We start from the raw sequence: 27,495 nt of genomic DNA, 5'->3' as shown, positions 1-27,495 counted from the left end.
TGCCTACTGAACCATCCCACAACCACATTTCAACAAGTCAGATCACCTGGCTGTACTTCTACTCCTGATGTAGAAGAGACTAAAGGTCTACAACACCAGTGGTGAAGATGGTGGAAGTATGGTCACGGGAGGTAGAGGAGCATTTGCAGGATTGCTTTAGGCCTGAAACATATTCCAGAACACACCCTCAGGCCTGAATGAATATGGCACAGCTGTCACAGATTTCATCAAGATCTGCGTGGACAAGCATAAGCTCACGTACAGATACCAGGAATTCCCCAACCAGAAGCCGTGGACAAATCAGAGGATTCGCAACCTACTGAGGACGAGATAGAGGGCATTTAAGACCAACGATCCAGATCTCTATAGGAACCAAAGGTACAACCTGCACAAGGCCATCTGAGCAGCAAAGGCAATTCTGAGGGAAGCTAGAGAGTCAGATACTCACCAGCTATGACAAGGATTGTAGGTCATTATATCTTACAAAGCGAGGCCGAACATCATAAATGGCTGTAATGCTTCAATACCTGATGAGCTGAAATCCTTTTATGCTCGCTTTCAGAAGGAGAACTCAATAGTGCCTATGAGAATCCCTGAGACTGATAAACTCTGATATCGGTCTCTGAGGCCAACGTCAGAACATCATTCAAGAGAGTGCACCCTCGCAAGGTATCAGGCCATAATAGCATACCTGGCAGGGTACTCTCTATGCCAACCAACAGCTGGAGTGTTCAGACATTTTCAACCTCTTCCAAAGGGCATCAACCATCCCAATACTCAAGAGCAGAGGGAGCTGCCTTGATGACTATTGCCCAGTAACATTCACGTCTGCTGTGATGAAATTCTTTGAGATCTGGACCCACTGCAATTCACCTACCGTCACAATTGTTCCACAACAGATGCAATATCATTGACTCTCCACTCAGCTCTGGATCATCTAGACAACAGCAACACACATCTGGCTGATCATGATCAACTACAGCTCAGCCTTCAACACCATTCCCTCAGTGCTGGTCAACAAGCTCCTAAACTTGGGTCTCCATACGCCCCTTTAACTGAATCCTGGCATCCTCATTAGAAGACCACAGTCAGTATGAATCAGAAACGACATCTTCTCATTGGCGATCAACACAGGCACATTTCAAAGATACGTGCTTAGCAGATTTGTTATGTTGCAGACCAGCAGCAATAAAAATTCCCCAAGAAACTGTTTTCATTTTAACATATATTTAATAACTACCAATAACACCTTAATTAAATTAACCCCAACTATGTGCAAATATACTTATGAGTGTGGGATACCCAAACCATTACGGCTTAGGCACAATTCTGGAAAGTCAGTCCAAAGTTCAGTCTTAGAAATCTTGTGTTGGAATGTAGATTCTTAACTGATGCACAGAAGTAATCAGGATGAAGGTGGAAGAGACTGAGTGACCAGACTGCATAAAAACTCACAAATCCTTGCCGAGTTGTTTGCTGAAAAACTATCCTTTTGGACAAACTGTTGTCAGAACTCCCCTTTTCCTTGTGTAGGCGAAGTGAAAGGTGCGACTTCCTGGATGCTTCCAAAAACCTCGACACAGGTCAGTCGAAGTGTCTGTCCTTTTGGTCATGGTGTGGTTCAATAATTCCCCTGACATGGAGAATCAGCCAAATTGTCCATTTCACACTGAATCACCCCAGCCCAGTGTTCAAGAGATGGCAGCTGATCACAAAGTTTACTGTTTCTTTAAATGTTTCTCATGTCTCTCTCCCCACCTGTCCCTATATAAAGCAACAAATCTTCTCTCTTCCTCCAGAGGAAAAACTTTGGGCACAGTTAGTACCTGATTGTTGCCACTCAGTTCTCTCCACAATTGTGAATGGTCGCAGCCAGTACTAGCCCTTAAAGTGACAGTCACTAAATAAAACAAAAGCTCGTAATACATTGGTCTACTGACTCTACACCCATGGCTGTGCAGCTAGGCACAGTTCAAATGTTGTCTACAAATTTGCCAGTGACACAGTGGTCACCAGCAGAATCTCAAACAGCAAGGAGGAAGAATAGAGATATAGCAGTTAGCGTAACACTAAGGAATTGATGGTGGACTTCAGGAGGAAATCAAGAGAACATAAACCAGTCCTCAAAGAGGGGTCACCGACTGGTAGAGAGGGTCAAGAACTTCAAAGTCTTGGGTATCAACATCTCCGAGGATCTATCCTGGGGCCTCCATGTCAAAGATGCACGAAGAAGGCTTCCTAGTATCTATAGTTGATGAGGAGTTTGAGATTTGGTTTGGCAACAAAGACTAGAAAATTTCTACAAGTGTACCATGGAGGGTTGCATCATTGTCTGCTATGGAAGTGTCAATGCTCAGAAACAAAACTCCACAGTTAACTCAGCCAACATCATAGCCTGCACCAGTCTTCACTCCATTGAGAACATCTACGAGGTGATGTTTTAAGAAAGCAACCTCTATCCTCCAAGAGTCAGGCCTACCAGGAGCCCAAAGATGAAGACCCAGCAGTACAAGAACAGCTTCATCCCCTTTGCCATCCAATTTCCAATTGGTCAATAAAACATAGACATTACCTCACTTTCTCCTATTTTCTTGCACTATTGGTTTAGTTTTGGATGTAATTTAAAGCAATATTTACACTGGAATGCTGCCACAAAATAGCAAATTTTGTAACATTCATGACAATAAATCCTGATTCTTATTCTGAAGTCTACAACATTCAAGTCAATACTTTCAAGTTTTGTCATATACAATTTCCAACTTAATTGTACCATGAATCACCGATTGAACCAGTTCTGTATTATTCACTCAGTCACCAGGCTGTTAACTTTTTATTCAGAACACCCAAATTTGTTTTGTAGCACATACGCATTCTATTGTTCAGAGACAGTAAACAAAATCCCACAAACAAGAGGCCCTTGCATAGAGCAAAAAGAATCCAAAGGTAGAGATTCTCCACCCTCACATCAGAAAAACTTACCCTTCATGAATGCTCCCGACCGGCTCCAAGGCGTTGACTCCAATCCCTCTCGGAGGCAGTGTCAACGGCAGAGCAGAACACTCCGGCACACATCATGAATGTACTACCATTGCAAGAGGCTGGCGAGGAGCAGGCCAATGGCTGTTGCTAATGCAGTCAGCTCGCGACCCATCTAATTTCTCCCTCTCCCTCCATGACCCCTTCAAGGCAGGGGAAGCCAGCGGGGACTATGACAGCCCCTCCAGCACCTCATCAGGCTGCTTGTCAGCTCCAGCAGCTCAATACGCAGCAGAGAACTGGCCATCTACTCTACCCATAATTCCCCCACGCAGCTGGAACCATTCTGGGAAATCAGAACGGATCCAGCTACATGGGGATTATGGGTAACAAAGTCAACCATTGCTCGGCCATATGATGCCGTCATGGCACCAGTAGCCATGCCTCCTGAACGCTGCAGCAATACCCCAGCTGCCTCCAGGCTGAAAGAGGATATCAGAGCAGGCTTTTCTGGACCTGCACGAAAAGGTAAGAAATACCTTTTTATTTGGCTTTTAGCCAGCCTCCATACGGAGGCCAACTATGTAAAGGCCTCATGATTGACCTGCACATACAAGTATTTCCTGCTGCCAAGTGACATGTTCAATGCCAATGTAGAATGGTCATATCTGCAAGAAATAAAATTTTCCACAACCAACACATTGCAGCTAAGAAGCAGCCAATTGTTGTAGCACATCAAGAATATCCAAAAATGTGACCAGAACAGGAACACTGTGCTACATACCACTGTGAAACTCCCTCCTTATGACCTTAAACTTGTTCAGGTGGGGGAAAAAATGCAAGGGAAGAATCAAAATTAAGGCAGAGAACATTATGGAAGAACTTTTCTCCAAAGCCTTGGATGACCATTTCATACAAATCAAGAGTGTCATAGGGAGGAACAGTAAGTTACATCTCCACGAAAGCAGCATTCTATATTAACATCTCAATCAACATCGGGAAATTTTGCTTGATTAGCACCACACTGGTTTGTTAAAAATTGCTGTGCACAAATTACTTGCAGCCTTTAATTAAATCTCTTTCCTGAGCCAGTAAGTCAACAATGTGGTAACTTTCAGAAGAAATTGTTATTTGCATGCGAGATTTAGCAGCGGCTGTCTGCACTGGGAACAGACACTCAAACTCGAGACCACCTGACTGCATCTGTTGCAAAAACTGAAAATGCTAAAGGTGCAAGATTATAAACTACAGAATATAAATAAAGAACACATCATTGAGGTACTTCAGCATGGAGTTAATGCCCTTGCCCTTAGATGATCAGGATTTATTGTCAGGAACAAGTCATGAAATTCGATGCTTTGCAGCATATTATAACTATCTTACAACATTAGTATAAAAAAAAAATTAAAATAATAGTGCACAAAAAGTAAGGCAGTGCCTTGGGTTCATTGATTATTCAGGAAACTGATGGCAGCGGGGAAGAAGCTGTCCTTGTGCCGTCTTTAGGCTCCTGTACCTTCCCCCTCCCCCTAATGATAGCAGAGTGAAGAGGGCATGGCCTGGGAGGAATTAGGCTGCTCTTTCTAGATACCGGCTCATGTAGATGTCTTCAATGGAATGAAACCTGGTGCCCGTGATGTCACAAGCCAAGTTAACAACCCTCTGGAGTTTATTCTCGTCCTGAGAGTTGGTGCCTCCTTACTAGGCAGTGATGCAACCAGTGAGAATGCAAATGGTAAGGTTTACTAGAGTCTTCGGTAACATACTGAATCGCCTCAGACACCTCACAAAGTATAGCCGCTGGTGAGGCTTCTTTGAAATTGCATCAACATGGAAGCTCCAGGACATATCCTCAGATGCTAACACCCAGGAATTTGAAGTTCTTGACCTTCTCCATTACTGAGCCCAATGAGGACCAGGTCATGTTCCCCTGACTTCCTCCTGAAGTCCACAATCATTTCTTTGGTTTTGAGGATGTTGAGTGCAAAGTTGCCACCATTACACCATTGAACGAGCTGATCTTTCTCACTTCTGTACACTTCATCATTGCAGTTTGTGATTCTGCCTACAAGTGTTGTGCCGTTGGCAAACATTTTTTGTAGATGTCATTGGAATTGTGCCTGGCGGTAGTGTCATGGGTTATAATGAGTAGAGCAGTGGGCTAAGCACACATCTTTGGGGTGCATCTGTGTTGATAATCAGTGAGAAAGAGACACGGTTTCCAATTTGTATTGACTGTGGTCTTCCAATGAGTGGATAACAGAGGCCTAGACTTTGTAGCTTCTTGACCAGCACTGAGGAAATAATGGTACTGAAGGCAGAGCTGTAGTCAATGAATACATGTATGAATTGCTGTTTTTGAGATAATCCAGAGCTGAATGGAGATCCAGCAATAGTACATCTGCTATGGAGCGATTGTGACGATAGGTGATTTGCAGTGGGTTCAGATCTTTGCTTCGGTACTTGTTAATTCTGCCCATGACCATCCTCTCAAGTATTTTATCATAGAAGTTCGTCGTACTGGGCAGTAGTCGTTGATGCAGATCACACTATTCTTGGATACCAGGATAATTGATGCCCTTTTGAAGCAGATGGGAACCTTTGACTCAAGCAAAGAGAGGTTGAAAATCTCTGAACACTCCAGCTAGTTGGTTGGTGCAGATTTTCAGTACCCTGCCAAATATGCCATCAGGGCCTGATGCCTTGTGAAGGTTCACCCTCTTGAACGATGTTCTGACATTGCCCTCAAGAACACTTATCAAAGGGTCCTCAACCTTTTCAGGGATTCTATTTGGTTCTTCTCAAAGCAGACATAGATAGTGTTCAGCTCAACAGGTCATAGAAACATAGAAGATAGGAGCAGGAGTAGGTCATTCGACCCTTCGAGCCTGCTCCGCCATTCAACGAGATCATGGCTGATCTTAAAGTTCAGTACCCCGTCCCCGCCTTCTCTCCGTAACCTTTAATACCCTTATACTGAAGAAATAGATCTAATTCCCTCTTAAATAGATTTAATGAACCTGCCTCTACTGCCCTCTGTGGCAATTAATTCCACAGATTCACCACCCTCTGGGTCAAGAAATTCCTCCTCATCTCAGTCCTAAATGGTTTGCCTATTATCCTCAAACCATGGCCCCGGGTTCTGGATTTTCCCATCCTTGGAAACATCCCATCTCCATCCACTCTGTTCAGTCCTGCCAGAATTTTATACGTCTCTATGAGATCCCTTCTCAATCTTCTAAACTCCAGCGAGTACAATCCCAATTTGCGCAATCTTTCCTCATAAGTCATTCCTGCCATTCCAGGTATCAGCCTGGTGAATCGCCTCTGCACTCCCTCCATTGCAAGAACATCCTTCCTTAGATAAGGTGACCAAAACTGCACTACTCCAGGTGGGGTCTCACCAAGGCCCTGTACAGCTGCAGTAAGGTATCCTTGTTCCTAGACTCAAACCTTCTTGATATGAAGGCCAACATACCATTTGCCTTTTTAACCGCCTGCTGTACCTGCATGCTTGCCTTCAGAGACTGATGTACAAGTACCCCTGAGTCTCTCTGCACTTCTCCATCTCTTAATCTATTGCCATTCAAATAGTAATCTGCCCTCCGGTTTGTATTACCAAAGTGGATAACCTCACATTGATCCACATTGTAGTGCATTTGCCACGTATCTACCCAGTCCCTCAATTTATCCAAATCCAATTCCTGACCCCCTCTTCCGTGCACACAACCCCTCCTAGCTTAGTGTCATCTGCATGAAGCATCATAGCTATCTGTAGCATTCACCCTCACTTTGTAGAGTGTAATGGCCTGCACTCCCTGCCATAGCTCACATATATCCATCTGTCTCTAGATGAGGGTTTAATGATCAACATTACCCATCAACAGATTCAATTTCAAAATTTTGCTCTGTTCTCATTATCAATTTTTATATACAGCATACAAATGCAAGAATTGAATTATCGTCTGAGATACTTGGTCTTGCATGCTATCCAGTAATGTCCACCACACTTAACAAGGAGATAATGTTAAACAGAATAAAAGTTTGATTAAAACAGTGTAATAGCAACATTATTTTATTAATGAGAGGTCTGTTCAATAGTCTGCTAACAGCAGGGAAGAAATTCCCCCCAAATCTGGTACACATTTTAAACTGGGCACCTCCTACCCATCATGAAGGGGGAGTAGAGAGCATGGGATGGGTCTTTTAGTTGTGTTGGCTGTTTTCACGAGGATTTGGATAGTTAGACACAAGAGTAGACCATTGGGAAATCCATGCAAAAAGTTGCATCTAAACCCACTAGATGAGGCTGATGGAAAAAGGATGAAAGATTCAGTTACTATGGAAGGCAGGATATTAATTACACATGGGCTCAATGTGCTTCATTAAAAATGTGTTGCAACAGAACTTAAACAACCCACATTCCATCTTAATTACCAAGTTTTTTTTTGCTAAGCTCCAGCTCATTGCACAACTTTTACACAACAAAGTGTCAAATGACTCCCACACCCTCTGCTTTTCCCCCCCCCTCCAAACCCCCAAACCAACAAAAAATTAATCAAAACAGTTTGGAGATAGAACAGCAACCATTTTATTAAAGCATAGAAATAAAGACCCCTTCAACATGATCTTGGCTAAATGTTTTCCTCACCTTAACTCCTCCTCTGTACCTCAACTTTAAATATTCCTAACAAGTTAAATATTCCTAACAAGTTAGCAACCACAACTATCTGGAAGAGAGAATTTCAGAGATTCACCACTTTCTGAGAGGTTTCTAACAGATTAGATTTTTAAATGCCCTGCCTGCCCTTTATCTTTTTTTATTTTTCACACTATGAACTATATTGACCAAAATACACAAACATTTCCCTCTTGAATATACACAGTGTCATTTTCTCCCCTTTTCCCCCCTCCCTTCCCACCCCATATACCCTGCCCTTTATCTTGAAGCCATTTAAGATTCTCCTTCTCTTGAAAGCATCCATGTTGTCATGAAGCTTTTGAAAGTTTAAACAATATCACTCCTCATTCTCAATTGAAAAGAATACCAAACCAATTTATTGAGCCTCAGGAATTAGTCTGATGAGCAAACAATCACAATTCTAGCACCTGTAGGTTTTTTCTTTGTCTAATGAATCTCTTCTGAACTGTCTGCAATGCTATCTTCTCTTAAGAACTGTATAACCCACTCTCATTCTTCCTTTGTTGTTTCATGTCCATTACACTCTCATCGTCAATAGTCCATCCAGCACAACAGGTGATGGACTCTTCCCTTAAAGATAGAGGATTCAATTCCCATCACAGGCTCCATCTCAGAACCTGGCTTGGCTTTTCACTCCAGTACCACACCAGCACAGATGGTCCATGTTACAGATACACTTTTAAACATTACAATTCTTCCATCAATACAAAACTCAAAGGTTATTGCTGACAAAGATGTTAATTAACCCCCATGCTCAATTAAAGGATAAACAAAGCTCCTAGAGCAGTATGAAAATAAACATCTCATCTGCAGCAAATTGATATTGTAACTAAAACAGGATTCATAATAGCTTAACTTCATCACCGCAAGTCTATCAATAGACTGGCCAGCTATTATCTATGGAACAGACAGCATTGCGTTTGACCCATTCTGACAGTTCCAAGAAAACGTGTGACAACAACATTCTACAGAGTCACATGCTCAGGTTAGTGCTGAAGGATTGAACTCCCTGACAAAAGTAACTTCAGTCCCAAAAAGGCCCCACAGGCTTCAATTTATTTATCAGTTTTAAATAAAACATCAAGCTCGTTAATCATCATCGGACAGTGTATATACAACAATTAAACAGTTTCTCCAGGACACAGGAAATAAATTAGTGACTGTCCTAGTGTGGGGAGGTCCAAAACGGGAGAGCAGAAGTTTAAAGTGAGAAGAAAGATTTGAAAGGGACCCTTGAGTCAGCAAGTGGTATGTGTAGAATGACCTGCCAGAACTAGTGGTAGGAACAATTGCAATGTTTAAATAACATTTACATAGGAAAGATTTGAGTACCTCAGAGAAACAACTTGGTTGACATAGACACATTTCTGTTGTGTAGAATTCTACGATGAAGCTACAAACTCCATGGTCCAAGGACAGCAAGCAGCCAACAGTTCAGTCAGAGACCAGATTCATCATAAATTCCTCCCTCCACCACTGCAATGATCGAATTTCACAAAGTACACAGGCTGTTCTCACTGGCGATGCTCAGGACACCACAAAGCCCCTATGCTCTTTAATAGTCGCTCAAGTAATAGAGCAGAAAAGTCCCTTCACCCCATCACATCCACAGCAACTAGCTACACTAATCCCATTTACCAGCACTTCATCCTGAGAACCTTTCACACTTGCAAGTGATCCCAGGAATCAAACGCCAAATCGACCTTTAAAATGACAAATGTGAAAGCAAAATCAGCTCAACACCAGCATCCAATGTCATCATCTCACACTGGAGATTGACAGCCTCTACCCCTAGTACAATCCCCAGCATCTGCAGACACTGGCATTGCAATTAGGCAATTGTGAAAGGGGTAATTGTATTGTGGGATTGAAATACCCAAGTTTTTGCACGAGTGCAGAAAGATTAAAATGAAGGTATAAACTTTGTCATGGGAAAGTCGCAGTGGGAGAGAGAGGAATAATAAATAGCAATAGCGGACAATTTTTAAATAGTGTGGGAAAATTGGTCATGTTATAACGCACAATTTATAAAGACTGTGGGGAAAAAAATAATGGCAGACCCGACTTCTCAAAATGCTGTGTGCAGAGAAACCCCTCTATGAATGCTCCATGTATGCAGCCAGGCATACAGCCCTTCCTGCCGCATGGAATTCTGGGAGGGCAGGTCTGCCATAGCTCCCCCCCCACCCCCACCATATTTATAAAATTGTACGTGATAGTACTACCAACGTTCTCACACTATATAAATTGTTCGCTATAGTGCCACAAACTTTCCCACAGTTTAAAAATTGTCCGCTATTACTATTTATTGCTCACACTTTCCCCACAGTCCCTTATAAAGGTTTATACAAGTCAGCACAACAACAACAGGAGCTGAAGGGCTCATACTACACCAGAATGAACTTCACTTGGACAAATGGTACAGCAATGGAATTAGATGACTTGGTTATTTGCAGGTCCCAAAGAACAAGTGATTCGCAAAGACCTATCTTAAAAGCAACAAAGAGAATCACAGAAACTTACTTCAGATGAGATATCCATTCTTCCACTTGCATCCAGAGAAGGCAAAGGAGAAACAGGTCAATTCCATTTCCCACTTCTCATTCCAAAGCTCAAAGTCTCCATCCTGGTTTCCCTCATCAACATGTCAAAAAACCCTCCATCAGATAGCAAGTGTCAGAATTATAACAGTGATTTTTGTTTTTTAAAAATCAAATTCCCTCAAATTCTTCTACTTGCAAATTTGTCTCAAATTTTTGATCTCCCATTTACTAATCCATCACCTTGCTAATAGGGCACCAGAATTAAAATTTTCCTTCATCCTCCAAAGAAGCTCATCTACTCAAGCTCGTTCCACAAATATCACTCTCCAACCGCAGCAACATCTTAATCTTCTCTCGTACCACCACATCCTTCCTACAGTGGAGTGATCAGAACCACACAGTACTCTGGCTGCAGTCCAACTAATTTTTTTTTAAATATACAAACCCTCCTGTTCCTAAATTATTGGCTTGGCCAATAAACAGTGGTAGCTTGTAGAAAAGATGGTTTTGCTTCAAAAAAATTGTTTGCTTCAACACTGAAGCCAATGCTTCATGGAGAATTGTGCACAGGTCTAGTCGTCATGTGATCAAGCTAGAAAACGTTGACAGCAACATTGGTCTAGTTACAAGGAAAGACTGGATAGGGTGGGATTGTTTCCCTGGTGTGAATGGAGGGAGAGGGGAGTGGATCTTATAGAGGCTTATAAAATTATGGGAATAGACAGGATAGATCATTAGTCTTTTACCAGATGTGAAGAAATCCAAAATTCAAGGACTGGTACTGATCAAGTCTATGACCAATAATATTTAAAAGGCTTTTGGACAGGTACATAGATAGGAAAGGTTGAGAGGGAAGTGGGCCAAAGCAGACAAATGCAATGACGAAAACATCTTGGTTAACATTCCTGTTTCCATGCAGTGATTCAAGATGTGCCTTGCTGAAGCAATTATCCTTGGTGAAAAAGCCTGGACAACAAGCAACAGACTCTACGCGAGATCACCACAGGAATGCAACCTTGACCTATTACATCAAAAAGGACAGAACCCCTGACTACTCAAACCAGTGATATGGAATGAACAGCATGCAGGCAGCACCCTTCAAAGTTTACAAAACGTTCCAGGTTTAATTACATCACTGGATGATCTTTGAGTTCCAGCGGAATCAGGAACTAGACAAAGGTGATTAAAAGCTCAAGCAAAGGAGGATATTTAAGGTGGAACAGAGGCACCGAAAAAGGACAACTTTTAAAAGCAGACAAAGCTCCAAAGTTCATTGCTGCAGAGAGCCAAGTGGAATGCACAGAGGTATAAATTGTGGATTAGACCACAGTGCGCACACACCATGCACAACTGTTGTACAGCACAAAGAGGCCCTTTAGACCAACTCTCCCACACCAAAGTGCTGAGATTGCACTGCTGTAACTGTATTTTACTATTATTCCCTACTATACTTAAAGGTTGACTTTCCTGGATAGCAGGTAAAACAAAGATTTTTGACTGCATCCAAGTACTTGCGTCAAACAATTAATTGCCCCATATCTCAGAATCTTCCTTATTCAGGTACCTGGTCAAATATTTTTAATTATGATTATTAGGGAGTGTTCTGAAAAACAGGAAAAGGGAAATTGGGTAAACATAACAAAAAGAAACAAAATAAAATGTAGATGTGAAATAAAATGAAAGCAACATTTCAATTCAGAGATCCTGATGGTTTGGACGTTTCTGACAAAGGATCTTCGACCTGATGTATTAATTTTCTCTTCACAAATTTCTGCCAAGTCTTCCCTAGCATTTTCTGTTTTTATTTCAACTTTCCAATATCTGCAGCCTTTTTTTTTTAAATTCTATTGTTCAGGACTTGGCAACCAGAAAATACAAATGAGACAGAAAGGCCTACATTTGAGAAACAAAGAAATGGAAGTATCATGCAACCACTGAATGCAAGGTAAAGCCTTAAAGCAATCTGCACACAATGATGAGAATATTAAATCAGAGACATTACATTACAGTGAAGACTTTGGGCATTATAACAGGGAAAGCCACTCAAACATTCCCAATACTGCCCAAGGTCAGTTAATGGTGCAAGATTCAGTATGCAAAAACATCTGTATGATACAAGCTACACAATAATTCAGGAAAATATTAATTACATTAATTTTATTTTAGACATGTAGCACAGTTACAAGCTCTTCTGGCCGACAACCCTAGTACATTTTTTTTGAAGAGTCTGAGGAAACCCACACAGTCATGGGGAGAACACACAGACTCCTTACAGGCAGCACTGGTTTCAAATCCCAGTCATAGGGGCTGTAACAGTGTTACGCTAACTGCTATATTGTGTCACCCTCAAAGTTGAATCCAAACACGTGGCTCAAAGGACAGGTGGCAACTTGAGAAAGCGCCTTCTATTATCAAGGACCTGCACTACCCAGACCATGCCCTTTTCTCACTTCTACCATGAGAAAGGTACAGGAGCTTGAAGGCGAACACCCAACAATACATCCGCCATCTGAACAGACAATGAACCTAGAGATCCTTACTTTTTTTCTTTTTGCACTAATTATTTTTAAATAGTGCATTAACTGTAATCAATACCAATTTTGCTCCTGCTACCACAAAACAATAAACCAGATACTGTTCAATTCTGTCTGTTAATTATCCTCCTGAGAGATTGAGGAAAGGCCAGCTTTACTACACTCATTTCAGCAGAATAAAGTGTTAGGAAATTAGATAACGAGCTGGAGAAAGAAATGCATATTATTGAATCAGGACATTATTCACACAACAGTAGTCATGAAATTAATTAGGCTTGTGATGTGGGAGGACTCCTTTATGAAGTGAACTGGAGGGGTTGGTTCCATCCTTGAAAAGAGGAGACAAAGGGCCATACAGATCACTGAAACTAAAATCAAATTGTATTTTGAAAAGTGCAACCATTAAAACATCCAAATTACAGCAAATGAAACTTTTTAAACATTTGTAGTCTCAAGGAGGTACAATAAACAAACCACACCAGCAGCTATGAGTGAGCTAGACCAACTGATTTTAAAATCGAACTTGCACACGTGCTTATATCTCCCAGTTCCTGACGATGCTTGCGACTCCCGGTATGGAAATGACACCAGTCCAGAGGGCTGGAAGTGCATCTGACACATCTGGACTTTCTGCAAGTCCTCAGCTCCATAAACCAGTTCACTTGCCACACATTTAACAAACATCCTGGATGCAACAAATTGTTCACTCATAATACCAATTCCTAAATGTTATTGTAGGATGGATTGGTACTTGACCATGTTTGCTCATACCCCTTAGGAACTTTTCAAACTTTACGTTCCTTCCTTTAACACACATGGCATCTTCAAATGGACAATTAACAAAAACCTTCATAGGATTGTTAAACAAAAATAAATTGACAGAACCAGTGATATCCTGACAGTATTTGCAGATGCATCACAGGAAGTATCCTGCCAGTATGCATCATAGCTTGGAATGGGAACTACTCTGCCCAAAGCTGCAAGGAACTGCAGAATTCCCATCACATAAACCAATGTCTCCCACTCCCTTCTCTTTCCCCCCCCCATCCCCCCCCCCCCACAGTTCCACCCCGACTTTTGCTGTATCTGGAAAGCCGCCATCAGAGCTCATCCCAGTCATATCCCCACATCCCTCTTCTGTCAGGCAGAAGGTACAAGCTGAATAATACAAACTTCCAGATTCAAAGTCACTACTTTTCTTCCTGTTATCAGTCTCTTAAATGGACCTCTTATTGGTAAAAGATGGTTATTGCACAACCTGCATAGAACACAAGGCAAACCTTTTTACTGAATTGTGATATCCAATAATCAAACACTTGGGCTAGTGATAGGCTTTAAAAGGATGATCTTAAAGGAGAAAAAAAATCAAAAGTCCAAGACACTCATATGCATTATTTGAACCAGTGTTACGAGTAGGACTTCCAGCTTCTGTAGATTCCTACTTGGTTATTTCAAAGCACCAACAGCAACCATAAAGCAAATGAAATTTGCCACAATATTCATGTTTATATTTAAAACACACTATTATCTTCATGACCACACCACTTCTACCTTCCAAATGTAACCTCCCTGCCACACATCATCGAGATCAGAGACCAACTCACCCAACGACAACAGACAACTACCTCCAATAATCTGGCATACAGCTACATCAACCACAGAGAAAGAAGCCTTTTTAATCAGACACCTGTCTGCAATTCTTTAGTTACAAATCACTTTGACGAGGTTATCTACAATGGGACAAGGAAAACATTCAAACTATAGGCTGATTGCACATTTACCAAGTGAATCAGTTACATCATCAGAACCAACTCAACCAGCAGCAAAAAAAATTTTGGGACAAGAGATCCACAGCCAACAAAGTTAATTCGCTTTCAGATACAGAGTTGCAGAGTCATCCCCCCCCCCACCCAGGACTCCCTCCTTCAGAGTCATCCCCCCCCCCACCCAGGACTCCCTCCTTCAGAGTCATCCCCCCCCCCACCCAGGACTCCCTCCTTCAGAGTCATCCCCCCCCCCACCCAGGACTCCCTCCTTCAGAGTCATCCCCCCCCCACCCAGGACTCCCTCCTTCAGAGTCATCCCCCCCCCCACCCAGGACTCCCTTCAGAGTCATCCCCCCCCCCACCCAGGACTCCCTCCTTCAGAGTCATCCCCCCCCAGGACTCCCTCCTTCAGAGTGTCCCCCCCCCAGGACTCCCTCCTTCAGAGTCCCCCCCCCCCAGGACTCCCTCCTTCAGAGTCCCTCCCCCCCAGGACTCCCTCCTTCAGAGTCCCTCCCCCCCAGGACTCCCTCCTTCAGAGTCCCCCTCCCCCCCAGGACTCCCTCCTTCAGAGTCCCCCTCCCCCCCAGGACTCCCTCCTTCAGAGTTCCCCCCCCTCCCCAGGACTCACTCCTTCAGAGTTCCCCCCCCTCCCCAGGACTCACTCCTTCAGAGTCGCCCCCCCCGTCCCCCCCAGGACTCACTCCTTCAGAGTCCTCCCAGGACTATTTCCCCCCCCGCCAAATTAGCATTACTGAACAAAAGAAAGTTCATACAGATTCTGAAAATAATTAGAGTTATTTACTGTCTTCCAAGCTGCTCAAATTCCATAATATTGGTTTTCTTTAAAATTGAATGGACTCAACTTAACCAGCTGAGCTTTAATTTCTGCTGGAAAGATCCAATTATTGCAAAAAGGTCAAATAGTTTACTTTCCAACAATGAATTTTAAACTCTTTAAAACATCCTGGGGCAAAACATTGGTGTCTGTTGATAAGGCAGTGCAGAAAGAAAACTACAGCTATTAAGCTCATCTAGTTCACAAAAATGCAAAAAACAAGTCTAAACCCGCATCAGACCTTGCCACTCCCAGTCACGGTGCAATGAAACATTAATAAACCAACATCATCCAACAATCAAACTTTACAATCTATGAATCAGTGGCAGGTCATCACAGTCATGCTCTAAACTAGTGTCAATCTTGGGATACCCAAGTTCTTATTTGGGGCAAATCATAACTTCCCCTTCCAACAAATTCCCAGAATCATTTTGCATACAACCAAAGAACTGGATCAATTTTCTTGTTTATTCACAGAGGACACAGCAATGCTGGTAGGCATCGTAATCCACAAATGTCCCTGCGCCCTAATGGACTATGGAGACATAAAGGTTCCATTATTGTCATGTTGCCATTTTGTCCAGCACCCCTCACAGAAACCTACAGCACTTGGTATTCCTTGGCAGTTTCCCCTCCAAGTACTGACCGGTCCTGAGCCTGCTCAGCTTCTGAGATCAGATAATGTCAGAAATATTCAGGCTATTAGGTGCTGTCGGAATACAGAGACAACAACTGGAACTGGCTGATGACTGGCAGGAAAGTAAGTTTGAGCACCTCAACTTCATATCAGGTTGTGACAGTTTAAGGGGTTCACCACCTCAATCCCATGAAGCAACTCTGCATGTACAAGAAATGCTGGCCTTGCCACAAAAATAATCAGCATCGAGATGCCTGCTGCCCAGTTGAGTCACAGTAACAGAATTTGCTTTGAATACAGAAAGCATTTCAATCCCTTTTCAGGTGGATTTATACTCACACAAAGAATGAACAAGTCAACTAAGGAATAGAGGAAGTTCAACTAGGTACTAGTCCTAAAACTGTCCATACTTAAACAAAATAGCAGAAGCTGTGGGTATACTCCCTTCAGCAAGACCAAGGCTGAACTGAGATTGGTACTTTCCTGTCTTTTCTGCATAACCCGCCAATCCTCTACAGAACAAAAATCCAGAGGAACAGAAGATGGAATCTTGAGTGAAGCTCAAGGACTTAGTGGGTAGTCATGACAAAGAGTCCTGACCTGAAACACTGACTGATATTTCTCTCCAAGGATGCTGCCTGACCTGCTGAGTCCCTTTGTTCAAAGCAAAAGTCCACTTAACCCTTAAACATATTTAAATAATTTTGTTTTGTCAAGAGGCTAAAAGTCCAAAAATCATCCATCCCCTTGGGCAGCCATATTCCAAAGCTGGGGACCCCAATACCACATCAAGTAAACAACCTCAGCATCTAGTCTATCAAACTTCCTCAGCAATTTGTACAGGGGGCTAACCTTTTATCCTGGATTGTCGGGACCAGAAACCTGCCGTTGTTCAGAATCTTCCAGGTTTCGGAATAATTTTGAGCCCTTTAAGCCCACCCCAGTCACGCTGCCGTTTCTCTCTCTCTCTCCACCCTCATCATGCTGCCGTCAATCCTCCCATTTTCCCCCGTCCTCTATTGTACCAGTACCAGGAGAATGGCCACTCCTCTCAGTTCCCCTGCACTGGCGCTAGTATAGCTGTTTCAGCTGTGAGGGGGATTATGGATAGCAACAACAGCTATTAAGCTGCCATCAGGCCGACTGAAAGCACCATGACGCTGGATGGGCATCAGTACAGGCAGAACACGATGGGATACACAGGAGTTGAGCGAGGGTCATGTTGGGTCACGTTTGGCGCCAAACTCCATCTTTGATGAGCAGATGGCATCTACCGAAAAAAGTGTCAGTTTTTGGAGGTTGCCAGATTTCAGAATTTCGGAATACAGGTACCTAACCTTTTATCCAATAAAACTGCCAATGAGCATCCGCGCAACTTTTGATATTGCAAGTGTATACTGTGATATTTTAGATATCACACACTTCATGTGATGACAATTTCATAAGCAGATCAACTGACACAACTGGATATGGAAAGTATTCCATCAATCCTATACCCAAGGGCAAAGATCAAGTGGAACACTCTTGCATAAACCATTAAAAGATCTACTTCCACAGAGAGGAGTCAAATTGCAACGATTTGTGGAGAATTCTCTGAATCCCTACCATGTACAATCAGATGTTAGAGTAGGGATGGCCATTTCCTATTTCTGAATCCTTCTTTGCATCTCTGGCCCTCTGCAACACTGTTGTACAATCACTCTTTCAGATCACATTCTAGAAGAACAGCTACCTCAGAAAAAGTTCACCCAGTCCAGGCAATCGCAAAGCTGCTTTGGATTCTCTCTAATCCACACACAACACTGGAAAGGGTGCTATTTTAAAGTGTGCTGGCAAGGCAGCAATGCACCAGGCAAAGCCTACCACAATTCATTCAAGGTCAATGAATTAAACAAAAAACGTAACCTAACAGAATCAGAATATTGTATTGTGAAGAAAAGCATCAGGAAATTGGAAGATTGAGCACCCAAAACTGAACAGGTGAAACAAAGTGAAGTCACTATTGGATGGTACAAAATATATTAATGTATTGTACAGCTTACATACATTTCTTTAATTTATATATATACACACATATACACATGGTTCAAGTAGTTTTTTGCCCTAGCAGTAAGTGGCAATTCTACCTCACCTGCAGGAAAAAGAATCTCAGGGTTGTATGTGATGTCATGCATGTATTCTAACAGTATCTGAACTTTGAATCAAAGATCAATGCAGGATATCCATGTTAGTGATACTCAATTAGAGAAGTTTTGGCTAAGGAATCCAGGTTAACACTCCTGTTCCTTCATGTGTTCAGAAAATCTTTTACAATCAGAAGGCAGCCATGATTTTATTCAGTAGCACAGTAGGCAGGAGGCCATTTCCAATGTTTACAAATTAAAGGTTCTTGTTCTAGAGACGTGCAAGCTCCTACAAATAGCAACGTGATGGTAACCAGGTCACCAATTGAGTTTGACAGACAACTGCCAGCCAGAAAACCAGCTCTCTTCTCTCAAATAGCTGCATGGAATTTTTTGCATCCATCTGGGAGAACAGCAGGGATTCTGCTTAATATCTTACCTCAAAGGTAGTACAGCATTCCCCAAAAAGTCACTTGAACCCCCAACCTTCTAACCGAGCTAAAGTCGACTGATTTGACTCACTCACTCACTGATCAGCTGCAATTCAACATCTCAAATCATTCTAGAAAATACTTAAACACATGATAAAACTGGAAGAGTCTGGAAACATTCAGCAGATTCATCAATGTGTGGAAGGTTTTTCAGAAGAGCCCACAAATGAAGCATTAATATGCCTATTCTATACCTGTCATTTAAAGCGGACTGAAACTGTTTGGAACTAGTTTTTACCTGTCATTTATAATGGCTAATGTAAGGTATATTGATCTCACAGCAATCAAACAAAATGCCAATACCAAACATCAAATGCACCACAGAAACAAAGATGCTCATCTGTAAATTAACTTCATTTGCAACCAGAGGAAAATGAGATCAGTTTTATCCCAACAGTAACAGCACCTATGAATAAAGTGAGGTGGGGAACATGTCAAGTGTGTCATTGAGCTTTCTCACTCTCTACAAGAGGTTGGTAAAACCACATTTGGAGCATCATGCAGAGTTCTGTCCACATAGCTATTGGAAAGTTATCAATAAGCTGGAAAGTGTTCAGAAACAATTCAAAGGAATGTTACTGGAACTAGTGGGTTTGAATGAAGTGGAGACTTCTCTCCACAGAGTGTAGGAGCCTGAGGGGAACCTTAGAGGTTTATAAAATCTTGAGGAGCACATAGTCTTTTTCCTCCACATTAAAGGAGTCTAAAAGTAGTGAACATAGATCTAAGGTGAGAGAGGAAAGATTTAAAAGGTACCTTCACACACAGTCTGTGGGACAAGCAGTTAGAGACTGGTTGAGGCAGGGACAATTGTAAGGTTCAATAGACTTTTAGACAGGCACGTGGGTAGAGGTTTAGAGCCAAACGCAGGCAAATGGGATGAGCTTGGTTATACAGCAGTCAGCGTGGAGAAATCAGGCAAAAAGCCTGTTTCGATGCTGTAAAATTCTATGAATCCGTGATAAGGAACAGTAACAGGGAGCCCAAAACATCAGTTATGTATTTTTACCTTTGATATATAAAGGACACGGTTTGACCAGCTAAACTTCTCAAGTATTTCATGTTTTTACTTCAACCATGGTGTCTACAGATTTTTTTGTGATTTACTAGTAAAATGGAATGCTTAACAAAAAAAAGGCAGTTGACAGAATAGTTCAAAGACAATGCCACAATTTTACAATTCCAATTATCAATTACTCTTACAAATATATGGATGTTTCTTCATCCATGCATGTACATTAATTATTGTGCCCACCTCAAGTTTGCAGCTATAGAAATATAGGAAGTGCTCAATATCACCTAGCATTGTCCAATTTTTTTTGTATCTTAAGAGTGGACTGGCAAAAAAAAAACCAAATGTGAACTAAACTGCCACACTCAAAGGGAAACCATAACTTCCATGAGAAAACAGAAAGCAGATGTTTGGAAAAATATTAGATCACTGGGACCAATTACAAGCCTGTCATCTAATCAAAGTCTGCATCTGTTTTCCGTGGAGACCATACATCTGGGAATGATTATCAAACTGCAAATTAACCAATGAATATCTAGGAATTATCACAGGGAATTCTTTCTGAAGATTCATGATAAGCCCCCATATAAACACCCAACAACAAAAACATCAATCACACCACATGCACTGGTGGGCTTGCTTTCAAACTCAACACTTGCAGGTAGCTGGAAAGGCAGCCAGGGTGTGGGGTTCTGCCACACTCCATTCATGAGTGTGTGAGGTGGAGAGGGGTTACAAGAGATTTCAGCTCGCAAGCTCTTGATGCAAGGTAGGAGAAAGTCTGCAGACACCGTGATTGATCAAACAGTACGGTAGCAAAGATAAAGACACAAATGACATTTTTAAAGACCTTGATGAAGGGCTCAACCCCGAAACGTTGGCTCGGTATCGTTTTCTTTGCTCTTCTCCAGCGTCGTGCTTATACCTCGACGCACATACACAGCTGATATGCCAAAATTCCGCTCTCCAACACGGCCACAGCAACACCCCTTCACTGGAGCAGCCAAGGTGGGTCAAACAAGCCGACTCAACCCGCGGGGACCCCGGGCGCCGAATGAAAGGGTCCCCGGGAGCCCACGTGACTCGGAGCCCCCGGTTGGGGGGGCGCGCGCCGAATGAAAGGGTAGCCGGGAGCCCACGTGACTCGGAATCCCGAAGGGGGACCCCACGCGACTCGGGATCCCCGGGGGGGGGGCGCGCGCCGAATGAAAGGGTACCAGGGAGACCACGTGACTCGGGACCCCGGGGGGCGCGCGCCGAATGAAAGGGTCCCCGGGAGCCCACGTGACTCGGGACCCCGAAGGGGGGCGCGAGCCGAATGAAAGAGTCCCCGGGAGCCCACGTGACTCAGGATCCCGGGGGGGCGCGCGCCGAATGAAAGGGTCCCCGGGAGCCCACGTGACTCGGGACCCCGGGGGGGCGCGCGCCGAATGAAAGAGTCCCCGGGACCCCACGCGACTCGGGATCCGCGCGGGGGGGGGGCGCCGAATGAAAGGGTCCCCGGGACCCCACGTGACTCGGGACCCCGAAGGGGGGCGCGCGCCGAATGAAAGAGTCCCCGGGACCCCACGCGACTCGGGACCCCCGGGGGAGGGCGCGCCGCGCGGGAAGGATTCAGCCTCGGGGCCCTCCCCGAGGGGTGGAGGTGGGCAGGGGCGCGCCGCGTGAAAGGGTCCCGGGACCCCGCGCCGACTCACTCACGTTGGCAGCAACTTCGTGCTTCTTCAGCCGTGATTTCAAGCTCTTCATGGCCGATTCCAGGGTGTTGGGGGAGGGGGGGGAGCGTTATCCGTCCCCTCCCCAGCAGCGGAGGAGGACGCAAACTTCACGCGCCCGGGTGCCGGCCAACGGTTCCTTCCCCCTCCCCCCGCCCCCGAGACTTTTTAAACCTCGCACACTCCGCCAAAACGTCCCGACTCCCAGCACCGGCTCACCTGACGCACGCGCCGCCTCCGAGCGACGCCAGCCACTGGCCAATCGTGTCGAGCCCGCTGGCGGAGTGAAAGGCCATGTCCACCAATGGGAGGGTGGGAAAGTTGGGGAGGTGGGATTTCCTGGCCTTGATGGACGGCCGGGACAGCGCGGGCGCTCACCTGCAAGCTCACCTAAATTGGCCCACCTTTCATCATTTTATCCTTTCACCTCAGGTCTGGCCGTTCAATTTGATCTAAAAATTCTTCCAATGGTCACTAGCTATTCTGTTTTTCCAGCATTATTCCGTGTTTTTAATGTTAGATGCAGTTTTTTTTTAAATTTTAATCATCTTTAAATGCTTTTCTTACAGAATTTCATTTGCAAAACAACTAATCCGCAATTTTACGCAAGTTCCAACTGTAACTGCCCTATTTTGCAAATGTTATCCTTACAAGTCACACTTAAAAAGCCAAGAATAGAACAGGTATGTTAATGCCTTATTTGTGAGCTGATTTGCAAACCTTCCTGAATATTTAAATGAACTGATTTGTATGGTATTCCTTTATCCATTTTTCTTGTAAGATATTTGTTCCTCCGTTTGCGAGCTTCCTCCTCCATAACTGATATCAACAGTATTGATTGGTAGTTTTTAAGGATGAAACATTACTCCTTTTTTGTTACAGAGCAACGTTTGCAACATCTGTTGTTTATCCTAGGCTGTTTGATCTGACGCACACCATATTATTGCGCTCCATATCTGAGTGCTGCCATATTCACACTCTGCACAATAAGTGCATGTGTGAACATAAGTGAAAATTGCAGTCACCACCCAAATCTTCTGGCTTGATGTCAATTTTTGTCCAATTATGGCTCTGCATTGAGAAATTCCCCTTAATTAATGTTTTAATATAAGTGATTAATATTTTATTGAAAAGATATCCCTCAGAGGAAAAATGATTTTTACTTCAAATTCATTCCATTGTAAAAGTCAAAGTTATCTTTGTGGCTGGAAGTCTTCAACTTTTGAGTATAGTTTGGACAAGAGTGGTCAAGGGATTTGTTTCCCTGATGCAAAACTCTATTGCCTGAGACTCATTCAGTATTGACATTTGGTGGAATTGTGTATATCAGAACTGTGTGAATCATTGAGATTCTCATCTGAGAGAGCCAAAGACTGATTCCAGGCTGAGATGGGAGGATTTCTGAGCTCCTGATGAATGGATGTTAAAGGGAACAGGTAGGAATGTTAAGCTGTGGGCAACAATCAGATCAGCTGTGATTATGGATAGCAGAGATGCCTTGAGGAACCAAATGGGCAATTCTTTCAACTGTTTCATAATTAGGAATGCTACTGTCAGAGAGCAGCAGCATTCATTAGGGATCCACACCACCCAGCACACACTCTGTTCTTGCTGCTGCCATCAGGAAAGGGGCATAGGTGCCCCAAGACTCACACCACCAGGTTCAGGAACAGCTGCTACCCCTCCACCATCAGACTCCTCAATGACAAACTCGTAGGGACTCATTTAAGGACTCCTACTGTTGCATTTTTTGACATTTTTTCTCTCTGTATTGCACAGTCAGTTTGTTTAGATTTATTTGTTTTCATGGGTACAATGAGTAGTTTTTTTTGCACTACCATTAAGTAGTAATTCTGCCTCATCCACAGGAAAAAAATGTTTAAATCTATGTGATGTCATGTATGTACTCTAAAAATAAATCTAATATCTGAAATTAATTGGGGGAAATTAAGATAACACAAGAGGAATATTGGAACATTTAAAATCCATTTAGACAGGTACAAGAGGTTTAGAGCAGTGGTTCTCAACCTTTTTTTAATCCCACTCATTTACCACCTGAAATAATCCCTTACAGGATGCCATAGATGCTCTGTGGTTACTGAGGGATTACATAAAGTGGTATGTGAGTGGAATAAAAAAGGTTGAGAGTCTTTGGTTTTGAGGGATATGGGCTGATTGCAGGTTAAGTAGGAATCTAGTTTATTGTCATGAACATGTGTCACGGAATGTATTGTTTTGCAGAGGACTAGGTAACTTGATCGGTATGGACAGGTTGGATCAAAGGGCCTGTTTCCATGCTATAAAACTCAATGGCATGTACTATTTTGGTCAGCTTTTGGCAGATGTCTACCAATCTCTTACAATGTGGGCAAGTATTGCTGAAGGTGTTAAATATCAATTCAAGTCTTCCTTGCTTTTTTAACTGAAAGCACAGGCTCCTTGTGAGCAGCTTCACTATTTCCACCTTGACAGTCATGATGGGCTGAAGGGCCTGCTTTTATTTTTCAAGGAGTGGAGGACACACCCAACCTGACCTACCAGGTGTGACCTCATGCTCTGCATTTCACAACTCCCTGCCTTTGTTCTCATTCTCCAACCACTCCCATTCACTCACTGACCAGTGTTTACAGCTTACTATCATGGCCACCTGGATTTCATCCCATCTGAGATCTACCCTCCCACACCTTCCGCTTCCCAGTTCTAATGAGTCTTCGTCCTGAAATGTTATCTCTGTTTCATGGACTGACCTGCTGAGTATTTCTGCATTTTTCAATTTTTATTGGTGTGAATTCACCTTCCTGACCCTGCCAGTGAGTTGTGAATAAATGGAGATCGTGGCATAGGGAGGGAGCTCAATTATTCACAATATAAATGGAAACCCAACACCATTCGCTCATCATCACAAAAAGGAAAACTCCACAATGTGATGGATATGTATTGGTGATGAGTATTGCTGATGCAAAAAGGCACTCATTTCCTGCCAGACCCTGTCATTAATGAGAAATATTACTTCTGCAACTGCTCAGCATTAATGCATTTTGGGTTAAAAATTGAGCAGAGCATAGATAAATCAAGTTTTCATAAATAACAGCACAGTGATTAAATCCAAACTGCAATTTATTTTTCTGTAATCTTCATGTTTCAAGATTGTGACTTCAAGAGACTTTTCCAGATAAAAGATAAGCAGAGCATTTATCCATTTTCCAAACTTCCTCACCTGCTCATAAACTTCACTGCTTTCCATTAAACTTGCTGGCCTTTTCTTCCCCCTCCCCCATTTCCTGCCTTTCCAATTCTTTCACCTGCACAGCCCTGCCTTTCCACCCCTCTCCCCTCATGCTGCTGACCCCTCTGTCCCTTCTCCACCTGTCATCTCATGCTCTGCCCCCCTCCCCCTCCAAACATCGGTTACGTATCTCAGTCTTTGCTACAGAAAGGATACTGTTTGACGTGCTGAGTCTCTCCAGCATTTTGTGTTTTTACTTCAGCCAGAGAATTCTGTATTTTGCCCCATACTTCTGATTGAAAATCAGTAGGTAAGAAATAGGAGCAGGAGTCAGCCATCTGGCCTGTCAAGTCTGTTCCACCATTCAATGAGATCATGGCTGATCAGATGATAGGCTCATCTCCATCTCTACCCGCCTTATCCCCATAATTCCCCTCTATATAAAAAAATCTATCCAACTATTGCCAGATTAATCCCAGTTACAGAAAAAAAACTAATTCTCCTACCTTCTCGCAAATCCCTCCATTCTCTTTGCTTGAATAGATTTCTCCATCTTACAATAATTCACACAATCATCTCTGGGCCTAATACATCCTTGGCTTCACTCCAACACTGGTGACCCTGCCTTCAACAGCCTGCATCTGGAATTCCTTCCCCCAACCCTCCTCATCTCCCCAACCTACCATTTCATCCTTTAACGCCTCCCTCTTTGTCCAGACTTTGTTCACCTGGCATGTTACCTGCTCTGGTGATCCAGTGCTCAACATCTAGGTTTCACTTGGGTGCTCCAATTTTCTTCCCCATTCCAAAGAAGTACAGGTTGGCAGGTTAATTGGCTGTGGTAAACTGGCCCGGGGTGCAGCTGAGAGGGAGAACCAAGGGAATGGAATTCGAGCGGATTTAGTGTAAATGGATGGCTGATGTTCGGTGCAGCCTCTGTAGGTTGAAGGGCCTATTTCCAGGCTAATGAGGTAGTGTTGTTGGTTTGGTGACCCACAATTCACAGCTGTGGTGAAAGGCCTTAACCATCTAAGGTGGTAAATGGGAAATGGATCTAGCAGGTCATTTGAATGTGGTCCACATTAATGTTCCCGTGTTAAACACAATCTGCTGAGGAACTCGACAGGTTGAGCAGCATCAGTGGGAGAAAAAAGAATGGGCCGTGTTCCTCCAGCAAATTGTTCCAGCATATGGCACTTTTGTGTATCCTGAGGCTCTTGGGGGCTGTTGGAGCCACAAAGGATACCATCATGTTCCTGTGTCTGGAGAGGTTTTTACACAGAAATCCTGCGATATTGCCATAAGGAAGACCCAGCATAATTCTGATTCAGTGTGTCTTTTTACACAGCAAGCAGGCATTCCGGGAGCAAAAGTGGCAGAGGACGTGTAACACAACAGCGTTGGCGTATGTCTAGTTGAAATTAGGGCAATAATGGTGAATGGCACTGATAGTCATCATCGTCCCAGTGAGGCTTCCTAGCATCACCACAATCAATCGTTGGGTGCCGGTGGCAGGCTGTTGGGGGAGGGCGGGCGGTGGGCTTCAGACTGTTTAAACTGAAGACAACCCCTCAGACCAGCTTGCTCACAGCACAAGGTGTCTAGAGACACCTGGGGTCAGCTGAGCGTGGGGCAGTGGGATCAGTGTGGGGCTGGTCCTTCATCACAATACCACTCCCGAACACTAATCTCCTCTCCCTTAATATCTGAAGGTCTATCAGTGACTGTCTTGAATACATTCAGTCACTAAGGACTCACACCCTCCTTCTTTCGAGTTCCAGATTCAGTACCCTTTGATACATACTTTTGATCTTATTCAAGAATGATCAAGCCCTATTTTGAAAGACCATCAACCACCCCACATCTGTCCTGTCAAAACCATGAATTAAATCATCTCATTCTCCTCCCAGCAGTACATCAGTGCTTCACCCACCTAACAAAAAGGTGAGTCTAGTAGAGGATGGATCACTATTTCACCACCAGCTCATTTCATCTCCAGCTCATTTCAAACCTGCATTTATGGGAGCATGCATAAAGATCTGAGATGGGCTAAACCTCAAGTGCCTACCGGTCAGGTATTCCCCAGCGAACTACTCGCTGTCAACCAGATCAGTTCTGCCTTTTACCTTTGCTGTATAATTGCAGGCCGCAGGGAGAGCGGGCACAACAGGTATTATTATTGAAAAGATTTTTCCTGTTGTCCTACTTGCATGTTTTGTCCAAGTCTTAAATGCTTGCCCGTAAATACACTTTTAAAAAAAACACTACACATATACATACTTACTTGAGCTGGTCTTGGAATGCCATCTTGCCCTTTTACACAAACGGCGTTCCAGCACTGTTACTACCTCTGCTGCTGTTAATGCAGGGAGATTCATTAATGATGTCCAGGGAGGATGACGAGACTCATTCTCCCCATCGCTTTGGATCATTGCAGGCTGTTTGGTTCAAGTATTTGTCATCCGATTGTAGCAGTATAACCCAACAAGAGTTGCCTCCAGTCCAAAACACATGTACAACCGTAACACATTTACAGACAAACAATACATCCTATTAAAATAAATTTTATTGATAAATAGTGGAGTCAAGGAGAGTTATTTGAGCAGTTCTTCAGCATTCTCACTACCCGTGGGAAGAAGCTGTTTCTCAGCCTGGTGGTTCTGGCTCTGATCCTCCTTTATCTTCTTCCCAACAGAATTAGCAGAAAATGCTGCGTGCAGGGTGGTAGGGATCCTCCCTGATTCTGCGAGTCCAAATCGCGTCGATAGGGGGAGGGAGACCCCAGTGATCCTCTCTGCCCTGAGGCCTGACCTCCAAACCAATGCTCTCCAGTAACCAGTAACTGCAGTGCAGTCGGCCAGGATGCTCTCGATGGAGCTCCTTGTAGGTTGACAGGATTTTGGCCGGTAGTCTTGCCCGCTTCGGCCTTCTAAGC

At 43.5% G+C, this 27,495-nt stretch overlaps 1 protein-coding gene across 8 annotated transcripts in view; it reads right to left on the bottom strand.

Annotated features, from left to right (window-relative positions):
* LOC138749166 (uveal autoantigen with coiled-coil domains and ankyrin repeats-like) overlaps positions 1-21,545 on the bottom strand; it is a 109,310-nt gene extending 87,765 nt beyond the window's left edge. For 5 of the 8 annotated variants that reach the window (XM_069910171.1, XM_069910175.1, XM_069910177.1 and 2 more), the window contains exon 1: positions 21,321-21,545. In XM_069910171.1, the coding sequence (XP_069766272.1) occupies positions 21,321-21,368 (48 nt within the window). In that variant the 5' untranslated portion in view covers positions 21,369-21,545. Of the gene's footprint in view, positions 1-10,201; positions 10,260-20,469; positions 20,614-21,316 lie in introns of those variants that run through there. The other 3 variants (XM_069910178.1, XM_069910180.1, XM_069910174.1) reach the window with 3 other exon arrangements.
* Positions 21,546-27,495: the final 5,950 nt, after the last annotated feature.

This window comes from Narcine bancroftii, chromosome 14, assembly GCF_036971445.1.
Source record: "Narcine bancroftii isolate sNarBan1 chromosome 14, sNarBan1.hap1, whole genome shotgun sequence".
Classification (NCBI taxonomy): Eukaryota; Metazoa; Chordata; class Chondrichthyes; order Torpediniformes; family Narcinidae; genus Narcine; species Narcine bancroftii.
The sequence above is the reverse complement of the archived record's forward strand: the minus strand, read 5'-3'. Positions and strand labels throughout refer to the sequence as shown.